The sequence below is a fragment of the Argiope bruennichi genome, chromosome X2 (genome assembly GCF_947563725.1).
Source record: "Argiope bruennichi chromosome X2, qqArgBrue1.1, whole genome shotgun sequence".
NCBI lineage: Eukaryota > Metazoa > Arthropoda > Arachnida > Araneae > Araneidae > Argiope > Argiope bruennichi.
In genome coordinates this window covers 80,263,472-80,286,840 of record NC_079163.1, presented here as the reverse complement: position 1 = coordinate 80,286,840, position 23,369 = coordinate 80,263,472, and the positions used below count along the sequence as shown (strand labels likewise).

General features: G+C 27.6%; 1 protein-coding gene across 1 annotated transcript in view; it reads left to right on the top strand.

Moving 5' to 3' along the window:
• Positions 1–416: 416 nt before the first annotated feature.
• Positions 417–23,369, top strand: part of LOC129960160 (ionotropic receptor 25a-like) — a 72,999-nt gene continuing 50,046 nt past the window's right edge. Inside the window, exons 1-2 of the mRNA XM_056073351.1 lie at positions 417–504; positions 20,480–20,587. Coding sequence (XP_055929326.1) covers positions 20,515–20,587 — 73 coding nt within the window. The 5' untranslated portion in view covers positions 417–504; positions 20,480–20,514. The remainder of the gene's footprint in view (positions 505–20,479; positions 20,588–23,369) is intronic.

The following is a 23,369-nucleotide window of genomic DNA, read 5'->3' as shown; positions in this document are numbered from 1 at the left end:
TCGATACCATCATATTTTAGCATTGCATCTACCCATCCATCAATGGGGTGACTAATTCTTCAGAGCAAACAAAAAACAATTCACACTTCATTGTCAGCGCAAAAAAACGACAACAACTTACAGTGTATTCAAAGGAATTCTGTTTGAGTGGTGCGAAAATACTTTAGATGGATCTAAAAGAGTGGACAAAAGAGGGGAACAAAAAAGAAGCAAATCTCCTCCGTTGCATGAGAATGAGAGGTGGGCGCTTAACATATTGGAAGCGAGAAGTCATTTCGCCACAAAAAAGGCGATATATCGATCGCTATATCGCAGGACGTAAAGAAAACAGGTTATTTGAACTTCTACTTCTCACAATTATATTTTGAAAGGCACGCGCATTTTATTGACCGCTACTATTGGACATAAGAAGCATCGGATAGCGTTGCAGACACAAGCTATTCCCCAATTTATCTCTGACTCCAATTGACAACTATAAACTGGAAGACCAGACAGAATTCCTTGGTGAGTAAAATAAATTTTTTTTTGAAGTTCAAAATGATGAATTAGGTTAATTAATGTAACCCTCTAAATATTAATTTGAATCTTAATTTATTTAAATATTTGATAATGGTTATCTTTCTCAGTTTCGATGGCATCGCAATTTTAATTGATGTAATTGATATTCAATTTGCTCTCTTGATCTAAAAATTAAAAATTTTAATATAATAAAAGATTTTAAATCTTAAGATACCATTTATAAATAATTCTATCAGTTAATGAAGCCTTTAAAAACGCATTTCGCATATTCTTAAAATGGCAGATTTCATGCCGAAAATTTAATTTGAAATTCTAATAAGTATATAAAAGTATAAAGCTAATTTAATTAGTTTATAAAGAAAAAAATATGAGTCGTGTCTATTGAAATCACTTGAGATAGCCTTGATAGTTGATAAAGAACCAGCATGAAAAGGTAATTTTTCTCAGTTAAATATCAGATACCTATACTGAAATGTTAATGCTCTTGATGAAAATAATTCTAAAATATTCTAAAATAAAAATAATTCTAAATAATTCTAAAATAAAAATTTCAAGAAAATGATGTTTCATAAAATATATTCATTTATGGTTATCAAACTTTTAAAGAATAATAAAGAATGATTTGATCTTGACCTTCTAACAAAATAAATTTAATAAAATTAATTTCATGTCTATTAAACAAATGATGACCCACTTCAAGTATTTATTCGTAAGCATATTCAATGATAATGGTGAAGTTAAACGTCTTCAGATCTGAAATTACAAATACTGGAATAAATATAGAATTTTTTAAAAACATTTATAAGTTTAGGATAAAATAAATATTGTCTGGATAAGATGTATAGTTGTTATTGTATGGATGTGGAATAAAATAAATGATTTTGTTGTGTATGTTCATTTGTGTGATACGAGCATTCATTTTAGTATGATATTTCAAATCATAAGAAATCATTCAAAACTCGAGCATATTGTGCTTTGCATGTTTTAGAATTAAAAGAGAAATTGAATATATTCTGGTAAAAATTAAGGAAGATACTCACTAACATTTAAAAGCTAAAGTATATGATATCACTGACGGAATCACCTTGTTGGAGTTTAGCAAGTCAAGTTTTAATGCACAAAAAAAATTTTTTTTCTTTTTTTCTGTTTTGAAAATATTACTTGAAACGTTAATCTGAAAATTCATATATTTATTAAAACGCAATTAATTCTTCAGTTTCGAAATACTAGAAATTAAACAATAAATAATACGATTAATATAAAAAAATAAATGTTTATATATGATATAATAAATATTTATATATTTATAGAATGAATTTCAAACTCTTAGAAATAGGTCATGGATGTTTTAAAAATATTCTATTGTTTGCCAGTTCTTCTTTAACAACGGTCGCAATCCCAAAAAAGCTTTTAGCATAGCTAAAAACTTTACAGTGAATGTTAATTTTAGAATTTTCAATGGATCTCTGTATATATAAATTTTTTTTTATCAAAATTAGTGTTCTATTTAAAACATCTAATTAACACTAACCAGTGTCCTAAACTCATTTAAAATCCATTATACTTCATTCACATTTTTTCTAACGAAAAAAATTCGTGAACGTAAGAATTTCTGAAATATGATACAATAACACAATACATAGCGTAATATTTTTCAGGAACATATTCATTTAAAAAAAAAGTGTCTCATGTATTCTGTTATCCCTCCTTTTTATATTTTTCAGGAACATATTCATTTAAAAAAAAGAGTCTCATGTATTCTGTTATCCCTTCTTTTTATGATGATAAACTCTTTTCATTTTATTCGCTAAATGCTTAAAATTCTGCGCCTGCTAAACATGAAAAATTCAATGTTTTCTATTTGTGATAAAGATATTTATTCTTTAACCAAAAGTGAGCAAATTGCGTGAAATTTTTGATTTTTTTTTACTTTATTCACTTTAAGAAAATTCATTCCTACTCCAAAAATAATTTAACACAATTCCGATCTGTTAAACATCGCTTAATTGAATACTACTAGATTTGAATAGGATAATAGAATCATACTATCTTGATCAGTTAATAACACTTTAAAAACATGAAAAAGAGTTTTTTAAAGAATTAAAACTTTGATAATACTAGAAATCTTTTTCCATTTTAAAACTTATAAGGAGCAAATGCCGATATTTTGATAAAAATTATCTTAAGTGGACTCAATTCTAATGGCTTTGAACGGAAAATCACTTTCATTAAACGAATATTAAAAAATTCGCAACATTTTCATTTAGTTAGAGTAATTTGTAATTCAGGCTAATGAATAATCGTTCGGAGTATATAAACAATCGACATTTCATCTTTATTGTTGGATTGAGATTCTACCATATCTACATGTTTTTTACCTCATGTTACAGTGGCTTACCAAAGACAAATATTGTTTTGAAAAAAAAAAAATTCCCCCACTTTATCATATTTGAAATAAAACAAATGACCATTTTGTGTTTTTGAGCTATTACTAAGACAGGCACTCGGTGAATCTGTATGCTTTTATCCTATGTCATTGCGAATATATTTAAAATAAAGCATGCTTGGGCACCAAACCTAAATCTTCACAGTAAGTTATATTTAAATTCTGTAATATTATGAAGCAATATAAAAACGATATGGAGAGAGTTCTAATCATTTTGAACCGTACTGAGAGGACCAGAACGACATTTAAGCCAGCATTTCCTCGTCTAGCTTCTGTCCCACGTAAGCGAGATATTTGAGCCGGACGGATTTGTCATGCAGGATGACCGCATACACACCATCAGTACTCTGGAATTGGAATTCGAACGGAGAATCTTCTTTATCACGAGGCCACAACCATCCACCAGATCTACACGGAAACTTAGCTAATTTCACTTCTGAAGAACAAGAAAACCAGGGGTAGACAGGGAATAGCAATTAATTCATTCGTAATTGTTTTCCTTTTTCTCTTTGACTGACTCTTATGATATTCTGTAACTCAAACTTCTCAAAAACGATTTTGAAAATGTCTAGAAGATTTTAAAAACTTTATTTTAAACGTATTTATAGTCAGAGGCAATGATATATAGGACAAGTTCAAGGATAACAGTGAGAAAACAAATTGGTAAATATTAGAAGAATTCGATATACTTCAACTAGTTTCAAGACAACACATTATTTTATATTGGACTGAAAGGCGAAATCGATGAATTTTTGAAAGGAAAAAAGTAACGCAGATGTAGATTTCTTAGAATGTTCGTCAAATTCCTTGCCTTAAAAAATATTGAATATAGTTATATACATATTTTACTTGTTATACTATGATATTTTTAGTTTTTTAGAGTGCGTTTTCATACATTTAACTTGATCGTCACTTATGGTTATTTGTTATTTAACTCTTGGGCCATCACGCTCTCTTAGTTGTACCATGTTTTAAGTTATTTGTGTTGCTAAAGTTATTTTTTATTAGCTTTTGATTATTTTTTCTTTAGTTTATCATTTATTTCCTGTATATAGATTATTTATTCCATAATTTTATAGAAAGAAGGAAATTCAAAGGTCGAAGATTCGATTTATCAAATAATAGGGAAACTTTAAATATAGATAAACATTTTTCATCAAACACATATGAAATTTGCTTAAGTAAACCGAAGGAGTTTTTTACAATCATTTTTTCTGAAAAAAAAAAAAATTCAAATTAAAAAATAATTATTCATGCTAAATTAGAAACATTTACTTTTTTCCACGTCGAAGCTTATAAAATATTCTAAAATGGCTTTTTGTTAGAGATAAAGAAATTAAAAGTGTAATTTTTAGACAGATAGGTAAAATCTCAAAATATTTTTTTAAAGCGGAGGTTTTGGCTGCCAAACCGCCGCTTTAAAAGCAACAATAATATCTGGATCCTTAATTTACAAATTAGTAAATTCCGATTTTTGTACAGTTAGTTTAATTAGTCGAGAAGCAACATGAAACTATTTAGGGAGAAACCTCACAATTTTGAACCGCAGTAAATTATGATGTCACACTTTAACCTTTAATTTTAAAAAAATGCACTTCAGTTGATCTAATGTCATAAATTATACCAGAGCTTCTTACCATTCACAAATCTTTATTAGATAGGGGAAAACTTATCTCTTAGCAAAAGTAAGCCTCGACTCTTGGGTACTTTTTGATAAAATTGCCAAATTCAGGCATTTCTCAAAATAGTGGACCAAGTTTTTGATCTCTTCTTCGAAGAACGTTGCCTCGATGACGTGAGACGGGCCTTAACGTTCCTTTGAAGCTCCTCATTAGACTGGAAGTTTTTTGAATTTTCTTTAAAGGAAAGAATATAGAACAGGAATGACTAAACACTCCCTTTCCAAGTCGTAATTTTGGCAGTCTCGTCTGCCTGGGATTTCTGTCGAACGACTCCATCGACTCATTGAATAAGATTTTCTGTTGCGACAGTTATATGGCATTACTCCTTTTCATGGAGAATGCAACTTAGAGCCGAGTGATTTTCATATCTTCCCTGAATCGAAGAAATAGCTAGGAGACCAATATAAAAACTACAAATTACAAGACCTTCAAAGAAACGTTAAGGCATATCTCACATCACTAATGGTATCGTTCTTCAAAGAGGGAATAGGAAGGCTTTTACCCGTATGACAAATGTCTGTATCTTCTCGGCTATTACGTTGAAATTAATAATGATTGTACATAATTTTTAGTAATAATTTCATCTTGCTCTCTATTTTTTTGGTCCATCAGAGCGAGATAAAAAAATAAACTGACCATTGTAAATAAGAATGGAATCGTGTGTGATTGTAATTGCAGATAAAAACCACCATTCTCATCTTTCATGTATGCATAATAACTATATATTTATGTATAGTAAGAATTTTCAATTCTGGGAAACGGAGGTATTAGGATCGGATGAGCTTAACTGATTAATAATTATGTATAGTAAGAATTTTCAATTCATTGGGAAACGGAGGTACTAAGATCGGATGAGCTAAACTGATGAATAATTATGTATAGTAAGAATTTTCAATTCATTGTGAATCGGAGGTATTAAGATCGGATGAGCTAAACTGATTAATAATTTCTAAAATGTCCATGAAAGAATTTTTACTTATTCATAAAAGTACATAGTTTTATGTATATTTAAGCGTTAAAAGGAGAAAGTAAATGAACTGCAAAAAAAAAAAAAAAAAAAAATTGGTTAAGATGATCAAAAATTTCAATTCAGTGTGAATCGGTGATACTAACCCCCTTAAATGTTGCACTTCTTTTATTATCTAATTAGATGACACATTCCATTTCGAGAAGATGTTGTCCTACTGATTAAATTAAAAATCCTTACAAAACGGGAGTATTCATGGATTATGCATAATTTTTGTATTGAATCATAGTGTCTAAGAATGATTTTATTTTAAAAATTTGAAAAACTTTTGGTTAATTCACGTATGACACGACTGTTATGGGGTTAAAATTGGGTGGAATTAAAATATAAATTCGAAAGAATCGAATATAAAACACTAAACACTCTCTTAATATACTTTAGTTTCACAGACGTGCTCAGTAAAATTGGCAAGTAGCCAATAGCAGTCCTAGTTATATGAAGATTTATAGTCAAAGGTTTGACTCATATGAATGAATATTCTGCTGAATGAATGCATGAAATTTTAAATTTACGTCAGTTTTAGCTTTTGCATAATACACTGTTAATGAAAAATAAAACGAGATCTCAATCAGAATTTCAGAACTGATTATTAATACTACACTCAGCACGGCATAGCTTCTGAATGAAAGAAGTGAATTTATTTTAGAATACAATAAGTATTTACTTATTATTAATACAATTCAAGCACAGCATATTTCAAAAATAAAACGCTTTTCTAGTTTCATTCACGAAACAATAATAATATCTTAGCACATTATTATTATCATTATTAATGATAATATTACATTATTAATGATATAGTAGTTCATTATTATTAATTAGGGAAAGGAAATTGGCTGTTTAAATTTAGAAGGATTCAACAAAGAAATTAATTAAGAATTTACTTTTACAATAACACACGTATAAATTGAAAATATTAAAGGGAATATAAAGTGTGTATAGTAACAACTTTCGAGGGTTAATCTGTGATATTAAGATTCGTATGAATCAAATTAATTAATCACTTTTCAAGTCAACATGTAACGATTAACACTTATAATAGTACATAGCTTTATATAAATTCAAACGTTAAACGAAATAGCAAATGAATTATAAGAATACAAGAGTCAAAATGACCAAAATTTTGATTCAGGGTGAATCGGCAATATTAAGATTCGGATGAATCAAACTATAAATTGCTCGGAGATATCATTATTTTTCATATCAAATACGCTCATATTTAGTAAAAAAATACCTATCCTTTTGTAACAGAGTTTGGTGAAGATTGCAAACAAGTATCATTACTTTTATTTTGAATGAGTAATTCTGCTAGTGTATAAGGAAACTAATCACAGATATTCACTACAATTATATGACATGCAGTAACATTCGCAAATGATACATCGCTATTGGGTTTTTTGCCAGATCTAGATGGCGCTACTAGTCTTTCAAAGTTACATTTGATAACATCTGTCACAAGTGTTTATTAATGATAACCAGGGGCGGTGTTAGCAGGGGGCAAGGGGTGCAATTGCCCCCCTGTCGGCAGCGTCTTGCCCCCCCCCCCCTGTCGGCGAGAAATTCAGAGTTTCGTCTTTAAGTGTTTACCACTTCAGGATAGTTGTAGAGAAATGCGCATTATTGAATATGATTATTTAAAAACAGCCTTGAAGTTAACATATTGTAAACAATCTAAACCTCCAAGTAACGGTTAAGGTGTTTTGACTATATTTGGTTAAATAATCGATAGAGTGATAGATCGATAATATGATGCATTTTGCGGACAATTTTTGATAGTCCAACTAAGAATTGAATGCAATGGATGTCGAGGATGTTAAGTTCGCAGGGGGGCATATAAAATAAGAGCATGCATTTGTTCATTTAGCATGATACTTCATTCTGGTGCAATCTTTATTTCTATCTATATACTACAACCTAGAAAGAAATATAACATATTTTTTCTAATTTTAGATCTCAGAGTAATTAAATCTCAACAGTCTCATAAAGAAATAGACTCAAATATTGACAATTTTTTATGGTCATTAAAAGAAACTGATAACATTTTTTAAAAAATTCCTTTGTTAAATTTTAACAATGAAAGAAAGGATCAGCATTTGTATAAAAAAAGAAATTAAATAATACTTTATTTTTCTTTAATTAAATGAAAAATTAATTTTTCTGAGTTATTTTGAAAGCAAATGAGAGATGCTGTGCCTGCCCCCCTGTCGGCTTTGTCTTGCCTCCCCGTCGGCAAATCTCTGCCGCCGCCTCTGATGATAACTGAAAGAACATTCAATTAAAATTGTTACTAAGCAAATTTTAGGGAGGGGAGGGGGGTAAAAATTAGAAAAGTAACTCAAAAACCCTAAAAGAAAAATGGATGAAAATTGGCTTATGGTGTTGTCCCCAGAATTGTCTAGAATTTACAAATCTTTCAATGGAATGACTGTCTGTCGATCGGTCTGTTTATGTTAATGTCAACGCGAGTGAAATGAGAATTGTTAAATTGTGTTAACGTTAAAATTTTAAAATAGGCGAAATCCAAGCACAGGAAACCTGTCACTTTTCCTTAAATGCGCATGAAAATATGATGACTCTAAAAGTAATCAGTAGGATGAAATTTGACGTAATGTTTTATTACCATTTTTTTACAGCACTCAGTCAGCAATTTCATTTATAACTTTAGATTAATTTATGACAAATAATGACGCAATTAAAATATAATGATCAATAAATATTGTCCTTAATGAATAAATACATGTTTAAAGTTCATTATTTCGCATTCCTGTAATTGAATTGAAAAGAGATTTAAGAAAGAAAAATATTAAAAAATTTCAGATCGTTAAGAAATTATTGAATTGTATTGATTTTTTCCCCCACAATTTACTTTAAGCATAAAAAATTAACAAATACTATTTTATTTGTGACCAATAAAATCAGAATTTATTAAATATATAAACAATTTTCTAGTTAAAACTTAAAATTTATCATAATAAATGTCACGGAATCTTGAAATCGTTTTTTTCTCAAATTCATTACCAGGTTGGACATTATTACGGGATCAGAATTTAATCAAATTAATCGATTAATCTAGGGGTTATCATCGATATACATATGTGTAGAAAATTTTAAAATTCTGCTATGGGTTGAGTAATAATTCATGAGAATTTTGTTTGTTCAAATTCAAAAATGTGCATTAAAATAAATGATAATTTTTGAAAAAGAATTTAACGGCCTGTAAAAAGTGAATCTTAATTTATAAATTTTATTGATTTTAGCTACTTTTCATATCATTAAAACGGAAAGTTAAGTGAAAAAAAAAAAAGAGCATTTTGGATATCATTTACTTTTTACATTTAATCAAGATGTTTATGCTGTCGAAGCTGCGTCATTCTGTGTAAAGAAAAGAAAAAATGTTGAGGCGTTTTTTTTTTTTTTTTTTTTAAATCTTTTTTTACGAAAATACATTTTTTTAAATAACTTTGGAATTAATTTAAAATTTTAAACAAGTTTAGAACAATTTTTTTAATTTCAAATTTTTCAACCTTGGCATATTCTGAAAGAAAAATCAATTTAGCCTTACAAAAATTATTTGCGTATTTAACACAATAATCAGCATGGATTTTCTGCTACAATGTATGTTAACATTACGATGTATATTTCATAGCTGGTTATGCACTTATCATTGAGCGTGGATTTCAACTTTATAACTTCGTTTTCTGTTCACTAACTATAATTATACCTAATTAGTTTGAAATTTTAAGCCTTAAATTTCAATAGTTTAAAAATAACCTATTTAAATACTGTAGAATTTAAAAATACTATATCAATAACATTATCAGCACTTCAGAATTATTATTAACCACTCACCATTCTTATAAGGTCTTCTATCTTTTAAGTTACTACTTCTGTTTAGAGACGATCTCGATTTCTGATAATAACACATCTCGATTTCTGATCCTCACAAAAAATAATTTAAATTTACACTTATTTTTCGATAAATATTTGACATCGATGGAACAGATTTGAATTTTACAAATATTTCTGATAACAACATTAAAAAATGAATTAGAAGGAGAAAAGATTTCATGCTTTATTTTGACAACAAATATAAAATATTTATTGATGTGGTCAACTAATAAAGTACAAACATAAATCTAAGAATGTTTCTTTTCAACGTATAGAACTCAGAATCCATTTAAATGTCGATGATAACACTTCATATTCTTAGTTTGAGCATAAAATTATCATTTTTTTTCAGAAAAAAGGAACATGTATGTATATATTTCTAAAATTACAATTCAGAATCATGAAATGGATTGGAACTTTGTGAAAAATTCGATCAGCTTCGATACACAAAGGCGCTTATTGATGTCTTTTTCCCTTCATGTTATTGATCACGAAAACGAAAAACATTTTGTTAAGTAGATCACACGCAGTGATTTATTCTGAATTTCAGGAATATTTCCCATTTTCTGATCACGAACTTTTCTGAAGAGATCTTTCTAAAAATATCTTTGATATGAAAGTGAATAATAATAATAAACATATTACGCGCTAAAAACGTAAATCCAGCAACATGAAATGCGTGGTAATTTTGAAAAAAATCCCCCACATAAATTGCGATATGCTGTGCCGTTTTTCTCTCTTAAATTATTCCAATCACGAAATCAAGAAATTTCCTTCAAAGAATATATAACGATGATGTCTCAATAAAAAATACTTACGAAGAAGCATAGTTCATTTAGAGATTATTTCTATTTTAAGTTACTGAATTTTTACAAGAAGAAGTTATTTGTATTATTTGAAACAGTTATTTGTATATGAAACCTTAGAACCTCAACTTATGAAAATTATTTAAATTATTCATTTTCTATCAACAACGATTGAGCAGATGAGAAACAAAAGAAAAGCGTTATTATTAATTTTTATAGAAAGAAATTTAAATGTATACTTTCTGTAAACAAAGAGAAAGCATTGTTATTATTAAAAATTAGAAATTATTCTAATAATAACTTATTAGAATATTATTAGAAACGTGTTATTATTCGAAAAGTGCAAGCGTTTTCCACGTTTCAGATTTCCTCGAAATCGAGAAAAGGTTTTTGAAATCGTACCTATCTGTCTCTTTGTATGCGACGATTCAAAGACGGAAGGAGATATGGCCTTCATATCTAAATTTTACATTTATATGAAATTATGGACGAAATCCGTCAGCGGAAAATATCTGTCCTTCCGTATACAAGTGACCTCGAAAAATAAAAAATACATCTGGCTAGATGAATGAAATTTGACAAATTGTTTTTATCATCTAAATAGTATATCTATTTAAAAACTTAGACCAAATCCATTAACTAGTTATTGTTTGTCCGTAACTTTGCTAGCGTATATTTGAAAACAAATACTCAATGATACAAAAAAAAAAAAAAAAATGATAAAAAAAAGTTTGACATGATGTTTTAAATCTAAATTGCAAATGTGCACCAAAGTTTGAATCCAACAAATCTATGGGAAAATATACAAAATGATTCTTTTCCAATGTGCAGAAGCTAAATATAAAATGTATCAAATTACTGTATTAACCCTATGAGCCCTAGCTCGCCCGAGATCGCCCCATCCAACAAAGGCCTGACTCGGGCGCTTTTATTTCTTTTCACTTAATTTTATTGACTCTTATTATTCAAATTTTTTTTCGAAATCTGTTTCCTCATGTTTTCTTTTCTGATACCTTATTTAATTACAAATCGATTTTTCTAAATTTATTGCGTTATCAAAAAATCTCAATTATATATTAAATAAAATTTCGACAATTACTGTTTCCTTCTTCACCTTTTTACAATTAGTACATTTCAGAAAAATATGGTGACTGTTAATTAAAATCAATTGTTGTATAAAATTTAAAAATAAAGTAAAATTTGATGCTTTCAGTTTCAATTTTGAAGGAACTTCTGTGAAAATAATTGAAAAATCATGAACCGATTGATAAATGTTTACATGCGTGTGAAAAGTACAAATAATCTTAACATATTTATTACCTTATTTGTCAAAACTTCTCAGTTTTATACAAATACAAAAATCTTGCTGTTTGGAATAAAATTATTGTTTTAATTATGAAATTATATAAAAAATATTAATTTTAATTCAGAGTCTAATTTGAATTGCTGTAAAAATTCTACATGTAATAAATATGTTGGAAATTTTTACGAGAATAAATAAAATGATCATTTGAGGAACCAATAACGATAATTTTTTTCTGTGAAATATCGCCATAGCACTTAGCACTCCCCCCCCCAATTATGTACTTTATGTACTAATATGGAAATAGATTTTTTTTTGAAGAAGCAAAAGGAGATAGAATTGTGTTAAGATACTCTTCGTGATCATCTTTACTGAATTAGTTTTTCAGGGAATTAAATATGCAACGCAGAAAGGATGATATTGTTACAAACTGCATTCTATATTACTGCTGATATTTGGTAATTAGAAATGTTTTAAATTTTATATTGGCAAAATAATAAATTTTTTGAATACGTTTTGTTTAACTTTTTCGTTAGATTCTTTCAGTTTTTCGTGTCAAGAACACCTTATTTAATATTGCACTATATCTACAAAGTTTGTAAAAATATTTTGGATAAGTTAATAAGCAAATAAAAGTATGCCTAATTTAACTTTAATAAATATATTTAAATTATTTTATTAATAATTATAAAATAAAAAAAACGAGTTTTCAAGATTTTTGTTGATAAAATAGTTTCCCAATCTTTGAAGACTTCATGATAATTTTCATATGCTTTTTCAAGGTTTAAAAAATAATTTTAAAAGAACACTAATTTTAAAACGCATATTTAAAATCACAAGTTCATTTTTATCATCATATGTTTTCATACCTCATAAGTAAGAAAATACACTTTTGAAAAAAAAATAAAAAATCAGAAGGAAATTTGAAGATAATAGTGTTTTATGTTTAATTAATTTATCCTTATTTTATTTTCAAAATTTACTCTTAATTCTAATGCAAACAAAAAAATTGTACCTAAAATCGTCGAAACACGTGTGAGTGTAAATTAAGCAAAAACTAATTAAGCAAAACCTTCCTTCAAACCGCAAACGACGACCACATGGCGGTAAAAACTGACTACGCATTTCAATTATAGCTCTGTAGGTGTCCCCCTCCTGTTATCTCTCGGAAGCAAAAGAGATTCCATTCTGTTTTCGCCCTTGAAAAACGGCCCAGGGCTTTGAGGCACTGGAATTCTCACGCGTGTCGGGCTCATAGAGTGTTAAGCAATAAAGTCAAATTCTCGCGCGTGTCGGGCTCATAGAGTTTTAAGCAATAAAATCAAAGAGAATATTTACTTAATATAATATAGATTTAATTAAATACTAAATATTCATATACGTATTGGTTGAAGAATCTTATTATTCTATGAAATTCTACGTATGCGATTATGCTTCGATTATTTTAATTTATGTTTTCAGAACTTAATCATTAAACGTACATCCAATTTAACAATGAGAGCTAAGCCATTATAAAAACAGCTTCATTCAGTCAAATATTTAAACGTTAGAAGTTTGGTTGTTATTTAAATACAGATTTAATATATAAAATACAGATTGGAAATATTTTAGTTTTATTTTTTAGCATTTTCTTTGTCTCTTTTAATTGAAAAAACATTATATAAAATATGAAAGAAGTCCATCTATTGCTATACTAAGTCGGATAAATGTCACGCGAGGTTAAGAGACAGATGAGATGGGCAATGTTTCTTAGATTTAAATTTTACTTACATTTAATGTGCCCATACTTAAAAAGAATTGATTTGAAACATTTAAAAAAAAGATTTACTAAATAACAGTAACGGATAAAATCTTATTTATAAGATGACTGCAGTGAGCCAAGTAGAGATGCAATATTTCCTCATGTTGACGGGATATTTGAATTTCATATAAATACTCCAATAAAGGTATCCGAAATTCCAAGTTTTTAGTAACCGCTAAAAATAATAAACATGATAAAATATATATGATTAATTTTATAAAGAAAAACAAATTAATTATTTAAGACTGTTTGAGGTTTTTTACAAAGAAAGGATTTGAGAAATATTACGGATCTTAAGCTCCTTGACAAAAGTTTTTATTTCCGCAGGATAAGAGTTGGTAGGCAAACATTATAATATTTGAGTGATAAAAACAAACTGAAAAGATATAAAATGGAAGAGAATCATGTAATATCACTGTCGCATACCAAATGTTATTTCACAAATCACCTAATATCTAACTTCATGTTGCTTTATGCAGTATTATGACATCACTTACGTTTCCTCCCTCCGAGAGGCACAATTAATACCGATAGTTAACGGGCGGTGTTGTATGTTTAACATATATACCGAGATCATGAAATGATTCCATTGGAATTAACAAAGTTATTTAGTCTTGAAGTTTCAAATTTCTTATCTTTTATTCTGCCATTAAATACCAAAACACGAAAAAATAATCAAATCTATTAAAAATAGCGTTATTATGTTTACGATTGCTATCTCTAACTGCTGCTATGTTTACGATGCTGCTAAAAATTAATTAATAAAAAATCAGTCAGATTAATGAAAATATTAAATATAAAGGCTCGCATTTCTTTTTTTTTAAATCAACGTTAAAAAAAATCAAATATATACTTAAAGCATATAATTGAATGGAAATTTAATATTGATTCCGACAAAATGCTATTTATTTTTTTTCCATAAGACAGGCACACACAAATAAAAAAAATAACGCAGAAAGATAATTAGTAAAAAAATAGAAATTATTATTAAGTAAAATTTATGTACCCTTATTAAGACAAAATCTTTTACTCTTTTGGTGATCGCAGTATTCTGCAAACGTATATTGACTCATAAGAACATTATTTTAATTTCTTATAGTGTTCTAAGCTTATAATACCTTATCTTATTGCTCTCTCATATTCGAAAGATAGAAAAAATAGTATGGCAATCAGTTAAACATTCATCATCTGGATTTCGATGACGAATAGACGCCTTTACATTTTAGATATCAGTAAATCATCGATGAATTCACGTTTTAGATATCAGTGAATCGGAAAATAGAGATTTCTGAAATCATTTCTGCATGTCTGCCTGGGAATGATATGAAAGTCGATCAGAAACTGGATTTGATTTGATTTGATTGCTTTTTTCATCCGCTTTCACACTTACATAAACTGGAAAATCAACACGAATAAAATTTGGTATGCTGTCTTTATCCCAAAATTATAAATTTTTATCAAATTTTGGACGAAATGCATCTGAAGGAATCATGTCTGTTAATAGAAAATGACTACGATTACTCAAAATTTCAGCAAGCTAGATAACGGTATTTTAATATATAGGGTTATCATAAGCGAATGCTCCTATATATTAAAAACTCTTACACATATTATAATGAATGATACATGAAAATAAAAAGAAAACATTCCAATTCCTTTTATTCAATTATAAATGTTCAATATGTGAATGTTTCGTAACTCGACAAACATCCAATCTGTAGTTAAGCTAATTCACTGATTTTGAAATTTTACCTGTCAGTGGTTTTAGTACATATCACCTAGTTGTAACCTTATTAGATAAAACCCCTGAGATCTTGGTGGCCATGTGATAAAGAGTAATTAGAGCTGCTTGTACGTCCAATCTACTCCTCATTTAGGTAGATTGTGAACACTCAAACCTCTATGGGATGGGACCCCAGCTTGGTGAAAGACAAAATTCATCCTATTTTGACGTAGTTGTAGATATAATCATATTTTTAACGTCCAGATTATTACCACTTATTGAGCGATTTTAAAAAAACAATTTGTATAGTTTTTGTTTATTTTCATGTATCACTATTTACATATCGTGTAAGTTTTGAAAATATAAATTTTTTAAACCCGATCTCGTTTAAGCTAGCCTGGTATGATCTTATCATAAAAGCATTAAATGTGTATCAAATTTCAAATGGGTCAGTCAGTGGGAAACGGATTAAAATACCTATTCGATTTGCTTCACTATAAGAAGGAACTAAGTACAGAATGCGCTTTATTGTGGAAGCCTTTGAGAAAGTTGTCAAGGGAATAATCTTGCTAAGTATTCCTAAATTTGTAGAATGAATCTTGATAAAACATTAATTTGCAGAATTATTTCAGTGACAAATGGTCGAATTAGGTTTGAAATCCTAATTCGTTACAATATTTTAAGCTGTCGTTTTATATTGTTGTCAATTTTTCGTTGTTACAATATTTTAAGCTGTTTATATAACAGGTGACGTGAATGCTCAAGCTTTGACAGGAACCGAAGAATTTTTTTTTTAACTAAAGAACTGTGCTCTAGATCAGCTTTCATAGAATTAACATGGAATTGCAATTTTTTTTATAATGTTTTCTTTTATGAAACTGTTCATATTAGTAAACAAAAAAAATGTTAAAATATAATTTTCTTTTCGTTTTTCTTTTATCGCACGTTTTTTTTTTTTCATAACAAATTGCCTACATATGTAAATAAATGCGAGAAATGCAAAATAAATAAATAAAAATTCAATTTAAAATTGCATTTAAATAATATTGATCAAGTAAAGCATTTATTATTAAATTTTCCGTGAACGAAGTTCCATCAAATCAAAATAAATTTTCTCAAATTATTAATATATTATTACAAATCAATTAAAAAGGCATAAATATTAATGATGCAAATATAAAAGTACGGGCAGCATACATACAAATAAAATACCTCTCCCAGCTAATGACCACATTAAAATAAGTTTTATTAGTATTTAATATCACTTTTGATCTTTCTCTGCATCTAATATATATATTATAAGTATTGTAAGAAACATAATGCATTGCATCTTTCTTTTTATTGTTATATAATAATTAAAGTTACATTTCTCTGATTTCTTTTATTGTTGCATGATAACAAAAGCATCATTTTTTGAATGTGTTTTCTTTTATATGCTCTTGATTTCGAATAATTTTTTTGGGGTTGAAAAGGGACATGACGTTTTTTTATCTGCTGAAAAAGAGCCACAAGTGGGAAGAATTCACAAAACCTTGACCGTTATGTATTACGGCTGTTCCAGAAGACATTGAATACCCTCATGCAATATTGAACATTGCAAAATGTTTTCTTCCCACCAGGAAATTTAGTTGTTATGGCACAATCCTGTTTTGCTACACATAAAATCACCTACTTTCGACAGTCTTCCTTTGTCATGTCAGAGTAAATAAAGTGTTTTTGCTTTAGGCACAAATCATTCCAGACCTAACACTGTAATTTGCTGAGAACGGTAAAAGCGTGAAAATTAATGACAAGTAGAAAGATTTGATAGTTCCAACTCTAACGGGATTTCTGATAATTACTAGTTTAGTAATATAGATGGTGTTTCTTGTAGCAGCTTACTTACAGGTGCATCTTCCTTCTTGCCCTAAAGCTTTTAGCGAGCAATTACAGATTAGAATTCATTATTAATACGATAGTGTCTTTTTCAAATGCCGTTTCTTTAAAATTGAAACTATTATTTTCTAAGTAAATAGTTGCTAAAGAAACAAGTTATTTTCATTTTATTCCCATTGCTTAACTTAAAGATGCGTTAAAGCTACTACTTCATTCGGTTATACTGTTTTCAATAAATGCATATATTTTAAGAATAAATAAGATAAAATAATTATGCAATAAATTTTGGATATGTATCATATGATATGTATGAATAAAACTATAAAGATGTTTTGAGCATGTTAGCATCCCCCCTCCCGAGATAAAAATGCCTCAGCTATCGAAAAATGTATACAAATTTTTCACTTTGGTTTAAAAAGAACAAATTTATGGGGATTTCGCATTGAGCAATGTAAAAACAAATGCCGAAATTTCTTCAAATTGCATAGAAATATTTCATTTTGGCATAAGATAAGAATCCAGTAATAGGCAATTTACGATGCTCACAAAATTTACAATTTTACGAGCAATTTACGATGCTTCTTTGTCTATTGAAGCAAATATATCGTTAGTTATTTTACTAACGACATATTTGCTTCAGTAGGCATATAAATTTTGTATAGTTTGCAATAATGTATCTGTATTACCTTGGTTATGTATAAAATTCAACAAAAATTTGAAAAATTCCTTTAAGAAATGCTATTTATTTATAATTCATGAATAAATGTCCAAAAAATGAGTTCAATATTTTAAAAGTCTAAAATGAAAGTTTTTTCCAAAAATTTCTTTATTATTAAAAATATTTATTATATTTCTTAAAATGTAACAGAACAAAAATTATAATTTTTAAACGCATCATTTTTCTTATACACTATCTAAATTTCTGTCAATTTTCAATGAAGAATCAAACAGAATTTTTTGCACATAAATTTGAAACAACAAATTTGAGAAATTATTCTAGTATGTTATAGAGGTTCTTGTTTTTTGCGCTTGGCTATGCAATGCTTATGTATTGAAATAATGTAGTATATACCTTACATAAAATGTGTGTTGTAAAATAAGCTCAATATATATTATAAGCAGGAATCAGAAATTATTTTGTAGTAATTGGATATCCGTTGTGTAATATTATAAAGTTAATGTTATTTTTATCTTTTTTTTAAATTGAAAATTCGCTTGGACTTTGTATTTTACAGTTTGCTTTCTTTTTTAATTATTCAGAACCATTTGAACATGTTATATTGAGAGAAAATTGCAATGAAACGACACGTTAAAAATTTAAATGACACAGTTCGAAATATTTTTTGGCTAATTATTTTAGAAACTGTATTCTTTTGTTGGAAAGAAAGGAAAATGATGATTCATCTTTCTCATTCAGAATTTCTTGAATGTATATTTCTACGTATACACATATTGAAATATGAGTCCCTGATCAGTACTGCACTCATTAGTATAAAATAAGAATTTGATTATTAAGTACCGAGTCCAAGCACAGAATTCGAATATGAAAAATAATGCGTTATTATGTCAAAGTTTGACCGCTAAAATGGTTGATCAAATTGATAAAATTTGATCAAAACCGCTAAAATGTTGTCCAAATTACACTAAAATTGTAAACATATCTTTCATTTTAGAACTTTGAATTAAAGATGGGAGTGGATGTTTAAAAACGTTATATAACAAAAATATAAAATTCGATACTTTTTTTTTAAATTCTCTACAGTAGATAAACATAGAAAAATTGGAATTATATTTAGATATAGACTATTGATATGTTAAAATTTCATTTTTGAAGTAATTCTTGTATATTCATATTTGCGATGGCTTATTTGTCTGAGTGAATTCATAAAAGCATATGTTTGCAATTATAAGATAATTTAATCTAACGAAAATGAGTGAAGTTCCAAAAGACTATTCTGTATAATTATAATTTTCCTATAACTAATCTTTTACAGTTCTGTTTAGTTGTTATTTTACGAAACGATCTCTGTTTGATTTCAGTCTTAGGCGTTTACGTGAAAAAAAAAAAAGACTTATGATTTTATGCGAAAACTTTCTTTGTCCGATAGATGTATTCCAATTTCCAATTTTAAAGGGAGTATACATATACCTTCTGTTTTTTTTTTTTATAATGAGATAGAAAAACCTAATTCTTTCTAAAGACTTAAAAAAATGAGATAAATTCTTCTGTTTATATTTTTGCCTAACAAAATCACCATTACATCCTCTGTGTAAATTCAGATCTCATTCAAAATCAAACCACCACAAAAGCATATCATGAAAAATAATTTTAAAATCTAAATGACGAATTGCTCATTAATCTAAAAGCTCTTACCCAGACAGACCCTTACCCTTACCCTTTTTAACAATAATTTATGTTATTTAATTCTTTTATTTTTGAAATCGTCTCACCAATAAATATTTCTTTAAAAATGTTTTGATCAATAAGGTCTTGCAATGAAACACATAACAGGGAATTGGCATATTGAAAAATACCACGTGCTTTAGGAACTTCTTGTCACATGAATTACAAAATAAATTTCGTCGAATTGTGATGAATATATAATTTGAACGATGAATAAATGATAGGTTCTCAAAAGTAGTATGTTCATTTTTAAAAACAGTTAAATTATTAAAACTACCAAATAAATATGTGAATTTTTTTATTGATTTTTTAAAAAGAAAATAATACAGTTTTAAAATCTCAATTCTTTAATAAAACTTCTAACTAGTTGAAATCAATGAATTTTTATAAACCACGAAAAAGCAACGATTTCTTTTTTAAACTACAATTAAATAGAAATTAATATTTTCACTACACACATCATCTACAATTTCAATAAGCCGTTTTATTGAATCTAAGCTCAGTTCCACAAATATTCTGTATCCTTAAATTTCAGAGGATATTATTTTTTCCAGGATTCCTTTTAGTTTGGACGTAATTTCTTTTTCTTCCTTGAAGCATATTTACTAGTAAATTAGCATTAAATTAATTGTTTTTAAATATCAAAGTATCAATATGCTATATATTCTAGGAATATGTGCATACCTTTAATATTAAAATACAATGAATTCAATGTGTGTTATGTGGTCTGATAAAAAAAAAAAGAAAACCTAGATTTGTTATCCAATATCTAACTGGGCATTGTATTATTGTCACGTGATTTTTTGTCCTGCGGGTAGTGCAATGGATCCACAAATTGTATCACTGCTGTGCGTATGAAGTAGTTGTACGTGCTTATGAAGTTCATGCATACGCTGCACAAATATTAAAATTCATATAAATATTTAAATTGTTTTCATTTAATTATAATTATTCTTCTAGGGAAATTAGAATATGCAATCATAAAGCGATATTATTTTTTTATAGATCGAGTTTTGAACGAATCTTAGAAGTTTAGAAACATGTTGCTTGTTCTGTTCAGCGTTGCGTGGCTATCAATTTGCAGCTATAAACTTGTGTTAACTATGACCATAGGTGAGTGAAAATATTTATTCTTGAGTTTTAAAATTTTTTTAGTTTTAATAGTTAATTATATCAAAATGATTTTCAATAGTTATGTTCTAGTTTAATTTTAATAATTAAGTCTTAGTTCTTAATTTTGATGCTCTGATAAGTTTGCTATTTCTGATTTCTGTCAAAATTCCTTTTATGAAATAATTTAGATTAATATTTAATTTATCAATTTTGTTAACTGTTTACAAAATGATCATAATATTAAGCGATATGCATTTTTAGAGAGCTATGTTTTCCTTCTTCGCATGTATTTGTTTTAAAATTACGAATTTCGGGGAATTTTTTTTTTAAATTCTGAGAATGCTTAGAGTTATTCTTATGGGGAAATAAATATCTTCAGATATTTCAAAATTAATAAAAATTAGCAACTATTTCTATAATTAAAAATTTAAATTCCTGTATTTAATTTTTTTCATCATTTTTTATATTCTTTATAATTTGCAATTCCTGATGAATTAATTTTAATTGTTTAACTTCAAAAGGCGCTTGATTTGCAATTAAGTGACGTTGCTCCATTAATTCGCTACAATGATGACCATAGTAACTTGAATAAATATTTGAGAAGAAAAATGAAATCCTCCAAAATTAAGCAATACTTGCAAATTACAATATTCAGAATTGAAATTAATAATTGTTAATTTTACATCGAACATATTTATGTTGCATAGTATCCGTTTTAAAATATGTATATTATAAAATACAGAGAGTGTACCATTATATTTATAAAGAAAAAATGTATTCGCATAAATGAAGTGGGATAATTGTGGAACAAATGTCTACTTGAAGTAAAGTGACTATACGCTGTAATCCGATATTTTTAAGTGCCTCTAATGAGAAAAGTTATTTCAAAAAGTACGACTAATAATATTGCATAAGAACACATTTTTATTAATGTAATTAGAAATTATTCTAATATTATATATGCTTTTTATTTTAATTATTTTCAACTTTTTGATTTTTAATTTATAATTCATCATTGTACGTATTATGGAATTTTGAAATAAATTTTTCTATAACTCACTATCAAGTAAAGCCATTTGTATGAAATCAAACTTTAATTAGATCAATCGATTATTGATAATTGAGTTCACAGAATATGAAAATAGCGTAATATCATAGGAAAACACATTAATGTACAAAATTTCTACACTCTAGTACAGCAGAAAGTGAGTGAGAAGTCATTGATTTAACAAAAAATGATCCTCGACGTACATCGATAACTTAATTAGAAGTGAAAAATAGCAAGGTCACTATTTTACAGATAGACATTACTTTTCCTTTGCTGAACATAATTTTGCTGAGTTAATCTATAATTATATATTCTGTTTATAGTTTCAGTACTTTTCAATTTCTGAATAGATTCTGCTAATGCGGATAAATAAATAAATAAACATTAAATTAAAGACATTCCGCTAATTTAATTGATAAATCTTAATTTTGATTTCTTAAAAAATTTACTCGCATATTAATAGTTTTTTATTTTCTATATATTTCAAAAATGATTAGTGGGTTAACTAATAACGGATAAAATACATTAGCAGCATTTATATTATTATTTAGGAATATCATTTGGTAATTTAATAATGGAAATACTGTCTGGCAGAATGCTAAAAAAGAAGTCACGAGGGTTTTTTCATAGCATTCACATGCTTAGTGATAAGAAATATCTTGTTTTTGAGTTTTATTTCCAACATAAACAAACCTATTTTCAGAAAAAGGCTTGTCTCCTTTAAAGATGGGGAAACTCAAATGTGCTCAAGTTCAGCTATGCATTGCGGAAAAATAACATTTGGAATGTCATCGAATCAGAGCAAAATTATGACATTTATTTATCAACAAATCATTTGAAAATTTTATTCTTTAACATTATAAACAATGTTATAGTGACAGGAGGAAGAAAGGCACAGATGCCCTGAAGCTTGAAAAACGCCTCGAGAACAAAATATAAATACGTTTATTTCATTTTTTTTTAAGTGAACTAGTATGAAAAGTAAGAAAAAATAAATACTATTTATTTAGCTATATTTTCCTTTACGGTGCCACTGATAATAACGTTTACTATGCATATTTCTAGGTTTGAAAGACGGCACAAATCAAACTTTAAATGAAAATGTATAAATTTGCTCTTTTTTCTGTTTTTAAATGTCACGAAATTTTTAGGAATAATTGTTTTTTCAAAATTTCCTGAAACCGCATAAGTGGAAAAAAAAAATAACAGATGCGTTCTTCCTTTCCTTCTTCGCTTCTTAATGCTCGTGTAGTTGATAAATCATTTATTTTTAACTTTTTATTGCCTTGAAATACTATTTCCCCCCCCCCCCAAGTCATTTTAGAAAACTGTTTGCGAAATAAATCATTCATGGCATGCCATTTACTTGAATTTCGCCACGAATATGCTTAACTGCATAGTAAATGTATATTTATAGAACATAGTTTTAAAGTAAAAGCATATTAAATATTGAGAAATTAATTCAATTATTTTCGTCTTGTTGTTGTTAACTTTTGACTTTGGTGGATCTGAAGGTAAAAGTCGGATTTACATTACGATTTCTATTTAAGCAGTGTCTAGTATATGCTAAAAAAGGGTCAGAAAAAGAAAATTATAAATGCAACGAAATTAAGAACAACAGCTTTGAAAAATAACAATCATTAGTAAAATGTATAAAGATAGACAAAGAACGATAAGAAATGCACAATTTTTCAACAAAACCATCTTTCCAAAAGAAATCGTGCAAATTTTAAA